We start from the raw sequence: 18382 nt of genomic DNA, 5'->3' as shown, positions 1-18382 counted from the left end.
GCCTAACCAGGGCTCTTATCTGGCTTGCCAAAACATCAAAGACCTCGAGATTTTTGCCAGAACGCAGGAAGTTAAAGTGGACCCTGATAAACCTCTGGAAGGCATCCGGCTGCTGGCGCTGCAGGTATATCCCATTCCCTGAGCCTGAGCCCTGGCTACTGAGCGGCGCACCTTCCCCAGGTGGCTGGCCAAGATGGTGCTTCTGACTCCCTCCAGTGCAGAACGTGTCCTTGGAGTTGTTTGTTCCAGGACAGTCCAGAGCTCTTCCGTTGTCTGTCGGTCAGAAGTCCTGAACACCTCTGAATTCAAAGAGAAGAGACTTTGAGACCGTGACTTTGAGGCATCCCGATTCTAATGTACCGCTCCAGGAGCGAATGATTACAATATATTTCATCTGCTACGTTTGTAATACTGTAATTCTTTGAAACTTGATAACCCATGAGTAAGAGATCTGATAAATGAGTCCCCAAAATATGTGAATTAGAACAGTGTTTCTTAACTTAGATATAATAGGCCCCTTTTCAAGAAGAAAAATTCCCCCAGGGTTGCTTCAATTTATTATAATTTAATAAGTATAAACATAAAACTTGGCATAAATTATAATGCTCAGGATCTTATGTGACTGTAAGACCAAAGTAAACGTGTAAATTACATATAAACAAAACTATAAAAGCAGTAAAATTCAGATAACAGCACTCATTTAATGTAATGGCTGATGTTGTTTTGCTGAAACAAAACACCGTTTACGGTGAGTATAGTGCCGCGTGTGGCGGTGCGGGGTCTGTGGGATTCTGCTGTATGCCACCAGGCCTCGGGTGGCGACTCAGTTTCCCTACAGCTCCTGAGAATCCTCGATCTGCGGGCGCCTTTCATCCTGTGTGGGAAAGTGCATACCTCGGCAGGCAGGGATGGCGATGCATACGGCCGCAGATCACGCCCGGTGGCGCAGCTTCCCAGGCTTGACCCCAGAGCCTCGTTCGGTTCTAGAACCTGTTCATAGTAAACGCCCTGATGGAGCTTTGAGATCCGTGGGCCTGAGCGCACTGGCTGTAAGTCGGCACCCCTGAGGAGCTTTGAAGACTCTTGCTATATGCGGTTCGGAGTCGGGCTCGAGTGGAGCTGTACTCGAGTGGTGAGCCTCAGAGCTCCCCAGGGCTCTCTGGGATACAGCCACGGCGTGATCAGAGTCGTGTGGAGTATACCAGGATCTGGAGACTACAAACAAAGTCACCCACCTCTGTCACACTCAGGAGGAGAGTAGCACGTACTCGTTTCTTTTGCTGAAGTACTCTTCCTGGGGTTGAAAACCTTTATTTAAGTAAGCCAAACTGTGTTCTTATAGGTCTTTTATTGGTCTCAGGCTGTCATCCTCCTGCACGAAAAGTAAAACATGTGATTTTTTACATGAAAGAGTTTATAAATTTTATGGCTGCCTCGTGGCCCGGCCCTGTATAATCTGCAGCGGTGCTCTTGGGCATCAGGATTACCAGGTGGGCTTGTTAAAGCAGGTTGCTGGGCCCCACGGGGCTTCTGATCACTTCTGACAGGTGTCCAGGGGCTGCTGATGCTGCTGGCCGGGGCGCCCCCTTTGAAAACCCCTGCCCTGGGGCTCGCAGTAGATAGTTGAGAACTGAATAGAAGCAGACGGTTGCCAGCCCAGGTCAATATAAAATTCTGATTGTAATGAGCACTGGTCTCTCAGCCTGTGAGTTATTGAACAGCACACTAGATGTAAGCGCTTGGTGGGGTAATGTTTTTCATGTGGCTGTGTAATGCCAGCTTCAAGACAGAACATCCCTGCACCTGGATAGCGCTTAGTACCGGGAGTAGAAAGCACAGAAGGGCTATGGCTGGAGTTTGCCTGAGAACAGGCTTCACCTGGGTTTGCGTTGTCCTTGTCACCTGTAAGCATTCTGAACGGCAAGTGGAGTTGAGCCGGCGAGTTTTACAAACCCCCTGCCCCTTTATTCTGAGGCAGGCTAGCGCAGCTGCTCAAGTAAAGTCAGCCCCCTCTATTATTCGCTTGGGTTTGCAAAACAACTCATCTCCTTGGCACACACCCCAAAATGCAGGTAATAGTAACTTGCTTCTGTTCCTGAAATGTTAAAAATATACACAAGGAAGTTCCCATCTTAAATTTTGTAATTTATTGTTTGTCTTTTCTTTTAAAAGAGCAAAAAAACATTGTTGGTTCCAACACCACGACTGAGAACGGGGTTGTTTAATAAGATCACACCACCCCCCGGGGCAACTAAAGACATCTTGAGAAAATGTGCCACCTCTCAGGTAAGTTTGAGAAGCACCACCAGCCACAGGGAAGAACCGTTCTCAGCCGTGAGTCCTGGTGAGTTAGAACGGTGTAAATCCGCCAGAGTTGCAATCTGCGTTTAACAAAGCCAAATGAAGAGTGATGTTAAGTATTCAGCAATCTTGTCGTTACGGGAGCCAAGCAGAACAACTGCCTGTAACTCGGTTTTTCTCTTGCACTCAGCTGAGAAGTAGTAAATTCACCCCGTTAGAAAAGAGAAGGGAAACCCAACTTTCCGGTACTCTGGCGCCCTCTGCTGTTAACTTCTGATGCTGTTCAGTGCCCTATAGCATTTTCTCAGATGCCACCAGAGCAAATGGGGACACGGTAGAATTTCCAAAATAGGTTCAATTGGAAATTGAATGGCTTTAGTGATTCAGCCATATGATTTTCTTCACTGCCTCACAATGCCGTAAAACCAGTGTGTAAATATCACATTAGAGTGCCGTACAATGGAAAATGTCTAGTATTTTATAGATGAAGAAATAGAATTTGGTGACTTTTCAGAGTTCTAGAGTTGACCCCAGGTCCTTTGAGTCCTAATCCGGTGGGAAGAAGAAATAGGGCATCAAGATATTCCTTTTAAAAAGGGATTCTCCACTTAAGTCTGGTGTATAAAAAGTGAATGCTTTATCGTTATTTACTGATAACCTGTCTTATTGCAGAAATAGAATTTGATGATGTGGCATACAAAAATACATATAATAAAGTAAGATAATAAAATACATGTAGGAAAAAGAACAAAGGGAAAATAAAGGCAGAAAAAGAAGAGCTAACCCTGGTTCTGGTCAGTGTTCAAGGTGCCCAGCCCGTGATCCCCTGCAGTTGGCGGTCGTGGCCACAGATCTGAGCCCATACTTCCGAGAGCTGGCAGGGAATGTGATCTGTTACAATTCGCAGGTTCCAGACAGTAAGAGCAGCGGCCCCTTTCCGCGTATTGAGGTCCAGGTCAGACACGGCCGTGGTGCTGGCGTAGTGGGGTCTGTGTCACCGCTAACAGCTTCCCACTCCCCTCTGAAGGGTGACCGACATGGGGCTCGTTGCCGGGAGTCCCTGTGAGGTGCCAGCACTGGCTGGTCCCAGCCAGGGTGAAGCCAGACCAGCTCTCACAACTGAACTTGCATACAGATTGAACTGTGTTTGGGCTCTGTTATATCATGAGATACCGGCTGGAAATCAGGGGTCCAGGGCCATGAACCTCAGAATGACAGGGCTCAGAGGAGACCAAAGATTTTTGTTTTCTTTGTGGCAGAGGAAACATGGCAAAGGAGAGAGAGACTCTTAAAGCCACGTCTAACGCAGATGCAAATTTAGTGCGATTATTATTTAGGTTGCCAAAGCTTAGTGGTGAAGTGCTGCCACCGTGCATATCATTGTAGGGGACTGTGATGTAGGCTTACTTCTTGGCAGATGAGACTCTGAGTTTGCCCCTCAGCCCCCTGCTCCTGTCACACCCCAGCCACCTGTGTGTGCCACCGCTGTCTGTGTTTTTGCTCTCTGACCCAGGAGAGCCCCGGCGAGCACCCCGGGGCAGGCAGAGGTCTCTTAGCTGCCCCACGCGTCCCTCTGCTATCCGGTGGCTCTTGTTGGACTAGAACAGGATTTTGGAGAGCCAGGGTGACTCCTGGTCGCTCACGCTGTGTCTGCTCAGACTGAGCAGGTGAGGCTGAGCCCCCGGGAGAAGAGGGGCCCTGACGGGTTACAAGACAGAAAACCCCAGGCAGGTGCGTGCTCCCCAAGGCTGCCAGGCACCAAGCCCACTGAAACAGGCTGGAGGACGTGGGCCGTGGGCAAGAGACCCGCCCGCGTGGCCGCTGCGAGCTTAACGGAAGACACGCTTTCCCGCAGTGGGGGCACCGCGGGCCGAGGACTGCGGTTTGATGGTTGAGAGGCCCCAGTCATGGTCCCGATCCTACAGGGACTCATCACGTGCTTGTCGACAGGGCACCGTGCCACATCCGGCGACCACTGCTGCCGGGTACTGGGCGGTGCAGCATCCTTCTCTCGTTTCCGAGATTTCCCTGTCTCCCATTATCAGAATCATGGCCACAGGAGCCTCCCTGTGCTTTGCACACAGGCCTCCGTTAGTTAGCCTAAGTGGCTGTGCTTTGGGTGCTTTTTGATTGAATAATTAATATGTTAGGAGTGATCAGCTGTTCACGCAGAGAGAGGCCTCCAGTGTTTCACGGTTAACTAATATGTCACACACGCTGAATGGCCACATCTTACGTGCTAGACGCTTTACCTGCGCTCTGTCGTTTCATTCCAACGTGTCGGACGAGGCAGGTCTGGTGTCCCTCCTGTCTCACAGAGGAAGAGGCCGCAGCTCAGAGAGTTTCCTCCTGTGGAGGCCGCGGAGGAGAGGGATCTGGACCCAGTTCCTTGTGACTCCCGAGCCTGTATTCTAATCACCGTGCTCTCCTGCCTCTGGAGGAAAATGATTTGTTGAATATTATGAAATGAATATCCTAGTCATTGTGCTGTCAGTTCCTCCTGATGTCTCTCCTGGGGAAGAATTGTGGGGAATTGTCTGAAAATGGTTCTGATCCATGCTTTTCCTGAGCTGCTGCTTCCGTGCTGCCGCGTGTTTGCCGTGGGATGGTGCACGTGCTGGCTTCCCTCGGGAGGCTGCTCAGACCCTGAGTGCATCTCCCCGGGGGTTATGAGACGGGTGGCCTCTCTGCCAGGGAGCTCTCAGGCCGCGTGTCTGTCCGCAGGGCGTGAGGAACTACAGCACTCCGGTGGGCTTGGATTCCAGGGTCCTTGTGGACTTAGTGGTGGTGGGGTCCGTGGCTGTTTCTGAAAAAGGTAAGATTAAGAACAGAAACTCTCGGATGTGACCACTTAGCCTGCAGCCTGATGTTCCCCCAGCGCTCCGGTCGCCTTTCAGACATCGATGGTGAGTCATTTCAGCTTTCTGGACGCGTGCCTGGCCTGCATAGCCGCTGCGTCTGTCACTCACTTTGAAGAGTTAACTCGGTCCCTCCCAGTCTCAGCCCCACTCAGCACCTTTACAGCATTTTCACTTTTCATAACAGGAGAAAAAAAGTGAGATCATCTCTCTTCAGGTGGTGAAAGATTTCCCCTCTGTTCTTAAGTTAACTGGAACTGGAGCTGAATTTATTTGCAGTGCGTCAGTCAATAGTTGGTTTTGGAGAGGCTCCAGTAAGCGGAGAAACGTTGCGTTCTGAAGCTCTTTTTCTGTTGTGAAGCAGCAGCCTCCTGGACAGTGCGGGGTGTCCTGAGCCTGCCTCTGGGGCCTGGAGCTTCACCCCGCAAGCCTGTGAGCAGGGACAGGGCGGGTCACTGTGCCAGCCTCTGCCCTGGGCTGAGCCACGCTCGGGACTCGTCTCTGGGATTCCCTAGGGCCTCTTCCTCTCTGCCGTGCTCTGCCCCAGGCCCAGCTGGGTGCTGCTGGAAACGAGCTGCTGATTCTGCGGCAGGATGAGCACATTGCAGAGCTGCGCTTGTGTGGTGTGATTGGGACCCCCGCCCTCACTAGGAAAGCATTCCCTCTCCTCCCTTCCCTCCAAGAGAGTGTCCTCAGATGCTCATCCTCAGATCTCCCTTTGGAAGTTAATCGGCCAGAGCCAAGTTCTTCCTTCAGTAGAGGTTCCGAATAAACAGTTGGCGAGCAGTGCCCTAAATCAGTCGCTCTGAACCCCGAGCGTCGTGTTTTAAATGTTGGCCTTTAATACCATCACCTTAAGCTTAGTCTTTTCCCAGCTCCTGCTCTGAGCTACTGTGTGAGATGCTTAGGAGTGCGATGTTACAGGCCTTTATTCCTTGTTTTCCGTGTATTCACAGTTACAGATGCTTTACCTGTGTCCTCAGGGACGGGTACACGTGAGCACCCGTGTGCCCACTGTGTGCCAGATGCCAGGCCGGCACTGAGTGGACTCTGCTTTGGGTCCTCCGTGGGTGGGAGGAGCAGGCGTGGGAGCTGAACTGCAACACGACGTGCTCAGTGCTGCAGACAGAGGCCGGGGTGGACGTCGGTGCGCTCGGAGGAGGGGCTCGCCAGCTTGGAGCAGGGTGACCTCCGAAGAGGCCTCAGGTTTAGCTCCTGCGTGCCCGGTGTGTCCAAGGCGGGCGGAGCAGGACAGGGAGAGGGGGTGCCGTGGCCACGTAGCACGGCTTGCTCGTGTCTGGGGCTGTCCTTCCAGAGACCTGAGGCCAGGTGCCGGGAACTGGGCTGTGCTCTTTTGGCCATGGGAAGTTAGCAGCAAAGATTTCTTCTTTTAGAGGGGCATCAGGAGTTTTCTGCTTTAGTTCAGGATGGACGAAAAAGAAAACAATGTTTTGTAACTGCCACTGTGTAGATAACCCTCTAATTAAAACAACAAAATCACCATGCATGTGCTTAAAAAATGTGGATAAAACGTGCATGGCACAGAAAGCATTGCCTGGCCGCTTTCCTCTGCCCGTCCCCTGACGCCCACAGAAGTGTCCGCTTTTGTGCTGTGAGAGACAGGCATCTCGAGCGTGTTCTGTGTGGGGGCTGCGTGTTCATCCTGGTCTGTTTCCGCACTGAGAGCCCTGTGCCCTGCTGCTGCGTCTGCGTCTCCACGGGCTCTGCCCGTCAGCACAGAGGGAGCCTCCTGCTCATCAGCGCTCACTGACAGGCAGGCAGTTATCGCCAGCGTTGGTTTCCGTCTTTCCCTCGCAGATAGCGCCACAGCGAGGTGTGTAGTCTTATCATATGCTCTAGGCGTACCTTTGAGGACTCTCCGTGGCCTGAGTCCTAGGAGAGGAACTGCCGGACCGAAGGGTTTTTAATCCTGGTGGATGCTGCCAAGCTACCCACCAGACAGTGTGCCCACCTCACACCCCCACGCCATCTGCTTGCCTCTCTCCCTCTTCTCCTGTTAATAACTAGGATTATCCCACCTCACTTTTTGTGTCTGATAGTGAACAGTGGTGTTTGAGTTGCCTCTTCATTTGCATCTGATTTGGGTGAGCTTGAACGTTTCTCCTGTGTTCACTGTCCGACCACCTGTCTCTCTCTGGACTCTTGGTACCCTTCGCTGTTCTGCTGTTGAATCGTCTTTCTCTTCCTTCTTTGCATGCACGGTTGAAGGCTTTTCATTGTAAAAGTAGCTCAGTCAGGTCTGACTCTTACGAGGACGCATGGGTGATGGCGCTTACAGGCTTGGTGATGATGCCGATGTTGCGTGGAAGTCAGAGCTCCTGGCTGGCCTGGGCGTCCTACCGAGAAGAGTAACGGGATTCGGCTGGGAGCTAGCGGCGTGCTAACGTCCACCGTCCTGCGTTCTTTTCTCCTGCTTAGCTTGTCCTTCAGCTTCAGATGACGAATCCTTTTCTTGTGCTGCATTTGTGAATTTGCAAAATAGCCCTAGTGCTGCTTAAACCGCCTCCTTCCAAGCTGTGGGGCTGCACTGGGTGAGTCCTTAGTGCTTTTGCAAGGCAAGGCTGTGCCGTCTCACAGCCGTGTCCCTGATTTAGACTTTCTGCTTTCCCTCCATGATGAAAAAGATTTGCCTCTAGTAGGAATCTGTTCTTAGTGTTCTTAAAAACTACTGTTTCACTACTCTTAAACGTAAACGTAAAGCGCACATAAATGCAAGCTCAGTTTCCTTGGTAAAGGAGAGGTCTCTGCGTTTAAAAGGCTCCAAGCTCGCTTCACTGTGTGTTAACGCCTGTGCCCGCTTAGTGTGGCTCTTCCTCTGTAACTCCTCTGAGTCCACGATGAGAAATGTCATCCTGCGTGGTTCCCCAGACCCCGCAGAGACGTCGATTCTCTGCGTTGTTCTTAGGCTGGAGGATCGGGAAGGGAGAAGGCTACGCCGACCTTGAATACGCCATGATGGTGTCGATGGGCGCGGTCAGCCAGGGGACGCCAGTGGTCACCGTCGTCCACGACTGCCAGGTGCTTCCTGGGGACAGGCCAGCAGAGCTGCTGCTCACTGAGAGCCCGGCGCGGGGCGGGGCGGGACGGCGCGGGGCGGGGCGGGGCGGGGCCTCTGCCTTCCCGCCACGCCGCGTCGGGCGTCGGCCGTGGCGTCGCTCAGCCAGGCTGGGCTCGCGTGCTGCGGCGGCTCGGCCTTGCCCGTGATGGGTTTGGGGAACGGCGTACTTCCACCTGGCGGTGCAGCGAGCACGGCTGGGGCCGTGCCCCTGTCGGCTCCTTCACCCGCTTCTGTTTGGCCAGGTTGTCGACATACCTGAAACGCTCCTTGAGGAGCACGACCTCACCGTGGACTACATTCTCACTCCAACTCGGGTCATCGCCACGGGGTGTGAGCGCCCCAAGCCAACAGGAATCGTGTGGTCCAAGGTGGGTCACCGTGCTGTGGAGCGAGGCCCGCGCCGGCCCGCGGCTTATAGGCACCTCCTCTTGCCCTGCGTTCTCTGTCGGGCATGGCAGCTGTCCCCAGGCCTGCATGGCTGTGCGTTAGGGTCACCCGTGAGTTTCTGAACGTTTCTGCTTCTGAATCACGGTCTCCAAGCATGGGCTGGAGAATCTGCTTTGCAAACCTGCTGGTTCTGACGAGCAGGCAGGGTTCAAGGTCTCTGCACGACACCAGCTATAGGCGGTGGGAAGTGACCAACTCCACGAGGAGAGCTGATGCCTTGAGCCTGTTTGCCAGCTGGCTTTCACTTCTAAGAGCTGTTTTCTGCCGCCCCAGCTGTGCATGGTCCTAATCATCAGTCTTGCCTTTTGCAAACCCAGATTTCCTTACTGCCGTCTGCGTCTCCACGCAGAACTGAATTGGGCGGGAGGCAGTACCCAAGCCTTCGTAAGCCGATGCCATGGTGACTTTTAGCTCCAGAACAGGCAGTGGCGTGTATCGCAGACTGGTCTGCAATTGGAGTTTGACCCCAGAAGCCAACCTGTAGGTTATGATGCCACCTGCTGGTAAATAGCCAGAATTACTGAGAAAGCTGGAGAAGCTGTGCTCTGTTTCGATTGAAACGCCTGGTCAAATTAGCACGTTTGTCCATGTTTCACGTTCCTTAAACCTGAGTCATCCAGAGCGGGAAGGCGCTTCCTGTGGGCCTGGGAGTCCACCTCCGGGGATGAGCCCCGTGCTCTCGCCGCACCCTGAGGGCTTCCCCACAGGTGCCTGCGCTCCTGCCAGGAGAGCCCCGGAGGAGAGCACAGGGCAGCACGTGAGACCCTGAGGTGGGGTGTGGGACCGTCCACGTGCACCTGAGCGCCAGGGAGAGGGCCGCAGCGCCTTCACGACTATTCACACCTCCCTCGGGACGTTGAGAGCTTCGGGTTCAGGCCCACAGCCTCCCTTTGGACGGCGCCTGGCACACAGGCCGCGGGAGCGCGGTGGCTGTGCTCAGAGGTGAGCACACGGTCTGGGGGGCACATCACGGGGCGGCCGCGGCGAGGCTGGGAGGATTCTGGGGGCCAGCACTTCACAGCTGAGGGCCAGCTGCAGCGCAGGCTGGGAGGGTTCTGGGCACCCCTCCAGGGAGAGAGAGTTGGTTGCCTTGGAGAATAGCCGTGGTTACAGTCTGCAGATTTTAACAAGAAAAATATAAAGAAAGCAACAAATTAGGTGATCAGTTGTGTTAGAGGAATATAAGCCCTCTGAGATGAAAGGAAACCAAATTCAACCGCAGCTTCCTGAGACATCTCAGTCCGCTCATCGGGACGCCGGCTTACTCTTCCTCTTCCTGAAGGGTGCTAATCGTTAGCGAGGCCTTGGCAAGAATCCCGAGCTTGTAAAAGGCCATTTCTTATTTTGGGCCCTGTGTTCTCAGTTCTCCCATGCAGAGGGATGGGTCCCGTGAAGGCAAGGACTCTCTCCAGCCCCTGGGGTTTCTGTCTTGGCCTTGCTCTGTGTGCAGCCAGAGTGCGTTTTCCTTGACTTTGGGCACAAAGTCCCTAATTCCGCTGAAGATTGGAGGCGGTGGGGGGGCAGTTCAGTGCTGGGTTATAGTGCTGTTTCAGGTGGGCTCTTCGTTTGGCGCATGCCGGTAGATCCCTCTGTGACGCTCCGGCCGTAGACTCCTCTGTAGGGATCACACGCCAGGGATTTGCCGCTTGTCTGTGTCCTTGGACTATCTGGAATCCCCTTTTGCTTCTCAGCACTGTAGCCCTCCCAGATGAAATGTTTTGAAATAGGTACAAAACGTGATGCTTTTTTTTTTTTTTTTAACTCATTCTTAATACACAAAGGCTGTACGGCATTTGATTTTCCAGCCTTTGTTCCAGCTTCTCAAGAAATGTGAGTACTGCCCGAGCCCGTAGACCCATCTGATATGGACTCTGTTTCCAGCTCCAGTCACTTCGGACAGTAGGTCTCCTCGACCCACCTTCTGAGTCTGGCGAGAGACTAACATGATTCTCATGGAAGTTGTAGTTCTCCTTCGAAATACGTCTAGTGTCTCTCTTCAACTTTGGCCGCAGCTGCTCCAGCACATCCGGGCATTATAGAATGAGGTCATCCCTCCCAAGCACCGTATCTTCCGGTCAGGTGAAGTGAGGACCAGAAAGAAAAGCAATTTATCCCAGAGTGCAACCCCAGCGTGCGGCGGAGGGAGGTTAGAGCCGAGTGTCTTCTCCTTGGGTTGGCAGCAGACGCCTCGAGAGTCAGATTTCTGATTGTATTGGACTTAGCGAGCATTTCTAGGGGACAGGTTTAATTTAATCTCTAGAGGGGACATGTATTTATAAATGACTGCCATCTGCATGCTTCAGCAAAAAGTGATTGTAGCGTACAGAAAAAATCAATTTTGCTTTATACTTGCTTTTTAAATGGGATGATTGGTTACAGAAGGGCATACATTTTTTTGCTTGATTAACAAGCAAAATCTTTCATTTCACATGGCAAATAGACAAAACCTAACAAACGTTCCTAATTGCCAGCCAGGAAAAATAGAGAGCAGCACTGTGGGCCCTGTGTGGGTGTCCAGCCCGTCCACTTGGCCCTCAGAAGCCTGTCGGCTCCAGGGCCACAATCAACCTACGCCGTCACACGCGGGGCACATAGGTGGCAAATGGCCGGGACAGTGGCAGAGGCCCCCTCATGGTCAGGGAGGTTTGTCCTTTTAGAACTCACCGGGTGGGCGTGGCGTGGAGAGGGAGCTGACGCTGAGCTTTGTTGTTCCAGAGGACATGCTGCTCTCAAGACGAGCAGTTTTACGTAAAAGCCTCGCATTTCTGTGTTTCCGTTTCCAAAGATCCCTTGGTGTGCGCCAGCGTGGCGGTGCCGTGGACTCGGGTCACAGTGTGTGCTGGAAGGCTTTCCTTATCCTGCAGCCGACTGCAGTTTGTACGTGCGCCCGCCTGGGATCAGGTGCCTCCCAGGGACGCGCACGGAAGGATGCGTGTTCGCCTCACACACGTTTTCGGGTGGATTTCTGCTGCCTGAGCGTGGAGCCTCAGCCCGTGCGTCAGGCTTCCTGAGAACACGCACCTCCGCCTGAGGCGGCCCTGTGGGTCCACCGGGCACCTCAGGGGTGCTCGTCGGGCCACAGTGGGCCCGGCGGACACGCGGTGTTTCCCAGGAGGTGTGGCCCGGTGGCTCCCGCTGCTGGACTGGGGTAACGTTCAGTCTCTCCCACCAGGACGTAGTCGCACTTTTTCTCTGACTGTGATTACAGTTTTAGATTCGAGCATTCTTTCTCAATGCTAGATCCAGTAACTTAAGAAATCCCCAAGAATCTAATTATGACCGGTTGAAATTTGCTCCTAGGTACTTTGAAAGAATGCAAGGATCTGAACTCCTTAGGAAGGCAGGAGAGGGACGTGGCAGGGAGTGGGGGCGGCCAGGCTCGCATTGTCTCTGGGAACCGGAGCCCCGGAGGACCGGCCTTTGCGTTTAACCACCTTCAGGTGCCTCAGTTCAGGAGATGGCAGAGGGTCAAGCGGAGGAAGATTCCCTCTGATCCGGAGGAGTGGCTCCATCTTGTGGGTGTCTCCGTGGCATAGATGTGGTTTTTGCTTTTCTCTTTGTATCTCAACAATGGGAAACATGAGAAGGAGGGAGTTTTTCTTTGCGCTAAGAGCGTGCTCTGTTCTGAAGACCCGAGTGGCCGGGGGCCCCCCGCGAGGCTCCTGACTTGGCTGTGCCGGGGACAAGGGCAGCGTCGGGCTGGGGAGGGCGCTGACCCCCAGGCAAGGCTTTGCCGCGGTGGAGAGCATCGTCTGCATGGCACTGGGAGAGAGAACCAGGACGAAATGGGTGAGGATTCGGAGCCCGTAGGTTTGTGAGAAGACACTGGCCGTGCTTAGGTGTTCGTGTTTCTTTAAATCTTATCCTAATCCGTTGATTCTCCACCTGGGACCTCTGTGCCTCTTGCGGTTTGCAGGTCCACGAACAGGTGCTGGGAAGTTGTACAGAGAATTGCGGTGGAGCCCTTCTTGGGAGGGAACCCCAGCTTCTCTCCAGGGTCCCTGGCACCCTGACAAGGATAAGAACCATTGCCCTAAGTTATGTAGGATTCTGAATATATTGAGAACACTGGTACTAGTTGAACTATTTTTGTAGAAAAATTACAGCTGTCCACGTTGTGTGCTGATCTGTGTTCTGATGTGCCCATATCTGTGGGAAGCCCGTGTTTGGACCATTGCTTGCCTCTTGGTGACTGGTTTTTTTTTTTTTTTCCGGCCACGCTGCACAGCTTTGTGGGATCTTAGTTCCCCAACCAGGGATTGAACCCAGGCCCTCAGCAGTGAAATCATGGAGTCCTAACCACTGGACTGCCAGGGAATTCCCTTGGTGACTGACATTTACATGCTTTGTGCCCCAAACGGAAGACAGAAAGCATCTCTAAAGAAGGAATTATTGAAAAGAACTAAGCATGGCTTTCTGTTTCATTTCTGCCTTGGGATTCCTTAAGAGACATGAACCACTTCTGCCACAGGCTCAGCCCCCAGTGCCCCTGCCCCACGGGATGGAGCCGTGGGTGTCCTGTTCAGGCTTCACCTCGAGTATTGGGGCTCTTCTGTCTCCTCCATTGCTATGGGTGCTCAGGAGATGCTCGCTGATCAATTTGACCAAAAAGCCAAAAGTGTCCTTTGTGTAAAAGTCTTTCTCTCTGAGATGCAACACTGTGTGTGGGATTCGTTATTCTGTAGCCTGATCACCCTTTGCTAGAAAAGTGTTCTCCGTGTCGCATTCTGTTTCACGTTCGCCTTGTCTGTGCTTTTTCCCAGAGGTCTGGATGGGTTTGGCCCTTAATTAAGGGGTGCGAGGTGGGGGGAGGCTGAGAAGGAGATCCCCACGGCCCCATTTAAGACCTCATCCCACCCAAAGGCGTAGGTCGGGGAGGAGACAGTTGTGGAAGCAGAAACCGCCCCATTATCCTGGGTTCGCCAGGGCGGTTGCCATTTGTGACCCTGTAACCCTCATACTAGTGATCTTAGCTCCTCCCCTTCTTTTTTCTTTTAAGATTTTTTTTTTTGATGTGGACTTAAAGTCTTTATTGAATTTGTTACAATATTGCTTCTGTTTTATGTTGTGGTTTTTTGGCGGTGAGGCGTGTCAAATCTGCACCCCCTGCCTTGGAAGGCAGAGTCCCCAGCACTGGACCGCCAGGGAAGTCCCTAGCTCTTCGCCTTCTGCGTAGGAAGCCTTGGTTCTCTGCCTTCTGGCCCCAGGAAAATGGAGAAAGCCGTCCGGTTCCTGCCAGCGGCCACGGCCTGTTGGGCAGACGCAGAGTGGCAGAGATGGAGATGGCTGGCCTGAGTGGACGGAGACTTCCACGAGCATGTGGGGCGGAGGCCCCTGAGTGACTGATTTCTCCTCCCTTGTGAGCAAGTCATGGTCCCTTTTGGACGCCTCAAGAGTAGCCTGAACTGCCTTGCTTTTTCAGATCAGCTGTGAGATGATGGGGAGAATGCCAGTCCTCAGAAGCCTGCGCTGCCGAGAGGAGCGGGCCGGGAAGGACGTCACCCTTCGGGATACACGCCGGCCGCTGCCCTCGCTGGAATCGGGCTCCGTGCAGGGGGAGGATGTGCCTTCCTGCACTGTTTACGTTGGGAACCTCCCCCGGGACGCCCGGGTGAGTGAGCTGAAACGAGCCCTCAGCGCACGGGGCGCGGCGCCCTCACGGCTCACTTGGCAGGGGCCGCAGCGCAGGGCCTTCCTCCACTACCGGGAGCCGGCCGAGGCCTGGCAGGCCATCTCCCGCTTGCAGGGCTTCTGTCTGGGCGCCAACACAGCGAAGGTGGCGCTGGCCAGGCAGCAGGGTGCCAGTGGCCCGGCGGGTGGCCGTGCTGGAGAGCCGCACCCTGACCCGTGACATCTCGTTCCGGCCCCCGGTGAACTTCAGAGCCCAGCACAGCGGGATGTGGTGGAGCTCTGCTGCACCAGCTGCTTTGAGTTCAGTCCTCTCCAGGAAGTCAGAGCTTCAGTTGCTGCCTGGTATCTCCTGAGGAGCAGGGAAGTCAGCTGTGCTATACTTCCCATCTTCTGAAGTTGGAAAGGTCCACGTTCAGGCTTCGGCTTATCCTGGTCGTTCAGCCTGGTGGATGTCACAGCCCTGCTGGTGTCTTGGTTTAGGGGACTGAGTGGGCAATAAACAAGTAGGAGTAAATGCTGACCGCAATTTAGGGGAGTCTGTGTTTTGAACTTGAGAGGCGGGGGGGATTAAGAGAAGGTGGACAGAGGACCAGATGCAGAGGCGTGGCGGCTCAGAACCAGAAGACATCCTTGTGTTCCTGGCTCCTTGGCCTGGCACTGCTAGAAGGGAAAAGATGCATTCGGCTCGCAGAAGCCAGGTGCTTCAGTCCCCAGGGTACAGACTGCTTGTCACATCTCAGTCCTGGTGTCGGAGATGGAGGCCAATCTGACATGGACCCTCGGCCGTGTGGTCTCACCTCTGTCGCCTCCTTACCTTTCCAGCCAGGCTCCTCCCTCGGGGTGAACACCCTCTGCTCTCGGCCAGCTGCCCCTGAACAGCGGGGAGCTCTGTGTCTAGGAAATCCTGGCTTTCGATGAGTTGTCCCAGCCTACGTCACACACGAGGCCAGACAGATGCTCACACACTCATTTGTCCACTGTCGTATGTTTTCCGTATGTTTTCTCTCCCTCCATTTCTCTGTTCCTGAAAATCAAGCTGGATTTTGGCTGAACTGTGCTTTCTAAACAGAAGTGCTTTTGCAGTTGATCCTGGGTGAAAAGTCAAGATAAGCATTTAAGTGGAGATTTCATTTTTTTCTTCAAATGTATATGCACTGGATATTTTTATTTTTTCACCAGAGGGTCTTACTGTGCATGTTTTAAACCCATTATTATGCCTCAAGGGGCAGGCCTTGCCTGCACTTTGAAGATAATGTTCTCAGGGCTCTCTGTCTCCCTTTGGAAAAGCATTTTCTCGTTGGTTTTACAGTGAAAATGCGGTGGAGGCTTTGGAAAGAGAATTTGATCCTTAGATTTGCTCGGTTAAATGCAGACTCTTTCCACATTGTCATGAACAAAACCAGGGGGTAGACTATCTTAACACAGGGCAGGCCAGGCCCTAGGGCCTCTGGGCTCTCTCTTTCTCTGCCCGACCCCCGTCCCTTGGCTGGTTTCGTTTTGTCACTTGTGTTTCAGCTTGACCATCCCAGGCTGACTGACTGCCCAGTCCAGAGTGGTGACCTGATATCTGAACTCCTTGCTCCGTTCCGGTTGGTTTTCCCGTTTTTTCCAGAATGCCTCCTGTCTTTGGCATGTTCTTGTTCCGTTTTGGTTGGTGTTTCTATCGTTGACTTGCTACCATTGGAGCAGTGCTACAGGAGGGCCGGAGGTGAGCCTGTCCCTGCCTTTCCTCCCCACTGTGCCCCAGCCCCAGCTGGGAGAACCACCCGCTGATACACAGCAACTCAGGAGAAATGCAAATGTGAGGGTCTCCGTCAGAGCCAAGGCGAAGGCTGGGTCCAGGCCTCAGCCCTGGGGGCCGGTGTCCGGGGAGTCTGGCGCCAGCACCTTAGACCGCTGAGTTGTGCACATCAGGGATGATCCCTCCGGCTTGAGCCAGGGCGCTGGCTTTTCTGTCACCGCCAGCCAGAATAATCCGATGTCTTGATACACAGATAATCTGAATGCATTCATCATTTTTTAATACCTGTGGACAGTAGGTTAGGATGAGGGAAACTAGGACCAAGGGCCTGAAATATAAGCCCTCCGGATGTATCACCTGCGCGCCTCCCTCCAGCCCCAGAGCCGTAGTCGTTCTCAGCGCCGCCAGGAGGGGCGCTCGGGCCCTGCTTTCCGTTCCCCAAGCTCTCGAGTATTTGTCCGCATCATAATTGTATTAACTCGCATGTTAGAAAATAATGGAAAATGAGCACCTGACAAGTTGCTGAGACCGTATGAACCCCTTTTAAGTGGATTCGTCACGATTCATGGGTCGCATCTTGTGTTTTCCTGAGTGGCGCTGCAGTTTGGCTCGCAGATGCGAGGAGCTTCCTGCCACCCTCAACTCTGCATGGCGAGCGCTGGCCCTGGGGCTTCACTGTGTCTGCTGACGGTTCCCGTGTGGCCGGCAAGCCATGGAGCCTCTCCGGGCATTAGCGTCCTCATCTTCACAACGAGAGGGTTGAGGTGTTTGTTTCTAAGGCCTGAACGGTTGTAACTTTCTGTTTCTTTTGAGGCTCACTGCCCACCGTCACTTAGATTTTTTTCTGTTTATAAAAGTAAACTTATCCCTTCTGGAAATTTGGGGATATCAGAAGTACAAAGAGTGTCACCCCTCACCCCACCGCTTAAGCAGCCGTGACGCTGCCTCTTATTTACTTCCAGTCTTTCCTCTGTGCGGTTTTAAAACATAGCTAGGATTAACAGCATGGGCTTCAGAATCGCACAGGTTCAGCCGAGAGCCTCAGTGTTGCCGCTGCCTGGTGCCTCCTGTCTGAACTTCCACGTGCTCAGCTGTGAGTGGGCATAGTGATAGGACCTCCTCTAGATTTGTTGTTTTGAAGGGTGAATAAAGCAGCTTGGATTTATTTCTAAGTCATAGCACACGTAAAAATAAATTCCAGGCTAATTAAACATCTAAACATAAAAATGAAGGAATTTGGAGATAATAGAAGAGAATGTTTTCTAATGTTGGGTTAGGAAAGGATGGGCAGGGCCCTGAATTTAAGGAGGAACTTATTCCTGGTCCTCTCTTGGAATGTAAGGTTTTGGTGGGTATGGAATCCAAACGAGCCTTCCAGGATGAGCTGTCTGCGGGATGCTTCTCCAAGCAACGGCATTAACCAGCGTTTTTATGCATCGAAATTTCTATGTGTTCTTTTCTAAAATTTGTCACTATGCATAAATGATTTTAGTTAGTATTACTTAAGTCGTTTCTGGAATGTTAAGATAAATAAGCTTTACAACATGCGTCTCCTGCTTCTAAAATCGGCCTCTGGACTGGGTGACCGTTACAAATGGAAACAGCTGCTCTCAGAAGGTGCAGTGGGCTTGTTCGGGGCTCCAGACCCAGGCAGAGGTAAAGCGGGTACTTGGACCCTGGCCTCTCCCCCAGGAACCCTGCCAGCTTCTCTGCGTTACGGTTGACCCTCAACACCTGCGGGTTCTGCACCAACCGAGGGTTCACCCAACTGCAAATTTTGAGTCCTGGATGTGGAACCCATGGATATGGAGGGCCGCCTGTATTACACGATTTTACACAAGGGACTTGAGCATCGGTGGATTTTGGTATCTATGGAGGCTCCTGGAAATAGTCCCCCACAGATACCAAGGGATGGCTGTACTTTCTCTACCAGCAGAGGGGCAGGGGTAGCGCTGTTCACACCCCACCCTCCCCGGCAGCCAGCCCTCCCAGACTCTTAGGGGAGGGGTTCTGTAGGTCTGCCCTCCCGTTGTCCTTCGGCCATCATTTGGCCTTCCTGGTTCCCATCCAGCGACGCACACAGACCTCCCCCAGATGCTGCATGAGGAGAAAGAAACACGATGACACAAGACTGCAAATAGAAAAGGCTGAGAATAAAAGTACCCAAGAAAAGAGAGCCCGTGTAGCTAAAACCACAAAAGAGTTTATGTTTGGTGAAGAGAGATATTGGAGAGAAGATAAAATGTCAGATGAGAGCAACATTTAAAAAGAAACAGGGGCTTCCCTGGCGGCGCAGTGGTTGAGAGCCCGCCTGCCGATGCGGGG

The 18382-nt window shown here is 53.0% G+C and overlaps 1 protein-coding gene across 9 annotated transcripts in view; it reads left to right on the top strand.

Moving 5' to 3' along the window:
• The window catches only part of MTHFSD (methenyltetrahydrofolate synthetase domain containing), a 145949-nt gene extending 128467 nt beyond the window's left edge, over positions 1–17482 (top strand). For 7 of the 9 annotated variants that reach the window (XM_055079047.1, XM_055079050.1, XM_055079049.1 and 4 more), the window contains 5 exons: positions 2173–2286; positions 5026–5116; positions 8086–8198; positions 8481–8606; positions 14108–17482. In XM_055079047.1, coding sequence (XP_054935022.1) covers positions 2173–2286; positions 5026–5116; positions 8086–8198; positions 8481–8606; positions 14108–14536 — 873 coding nt within the window. In that variant the 3' untranslated portion in view covers positions 14537–17482. Of the gene's footprint in view, positions 1–10; positions 125–2172; positions 2287–5025; positions 5117–8085; positions 8199–8480; positions 8607–14107 lie in introns of all 9 variants that reach the window. The other 2 variants (XM_007109235.4, XM_028477695.2) reach the window with 1 other exon arrangement.
• The last annotated feature ends 900 nt before the right edge of the window (positions 17483–18382 follow it).

Source organism: Physeter macrocephalus, chromosome 17 (assembly GCF_002837175.3).
Source record: "Physeter macrocephalus isolate SW-GA chromosome 17, ASM283717v5, whole genome shotgun sequence".
Taxonomy (NCBI): Eukaryota; Metazoa; Chordata; class Mammalia; order Artiodactyla; family Physeteridae; genus Physeter; species Physeter macrocephalus.
The sequence above is the reverse complement of the archived record's forward strand: the minus strand, read 5'-3'. Positions and strand labels throughout refer to the sequence as shown.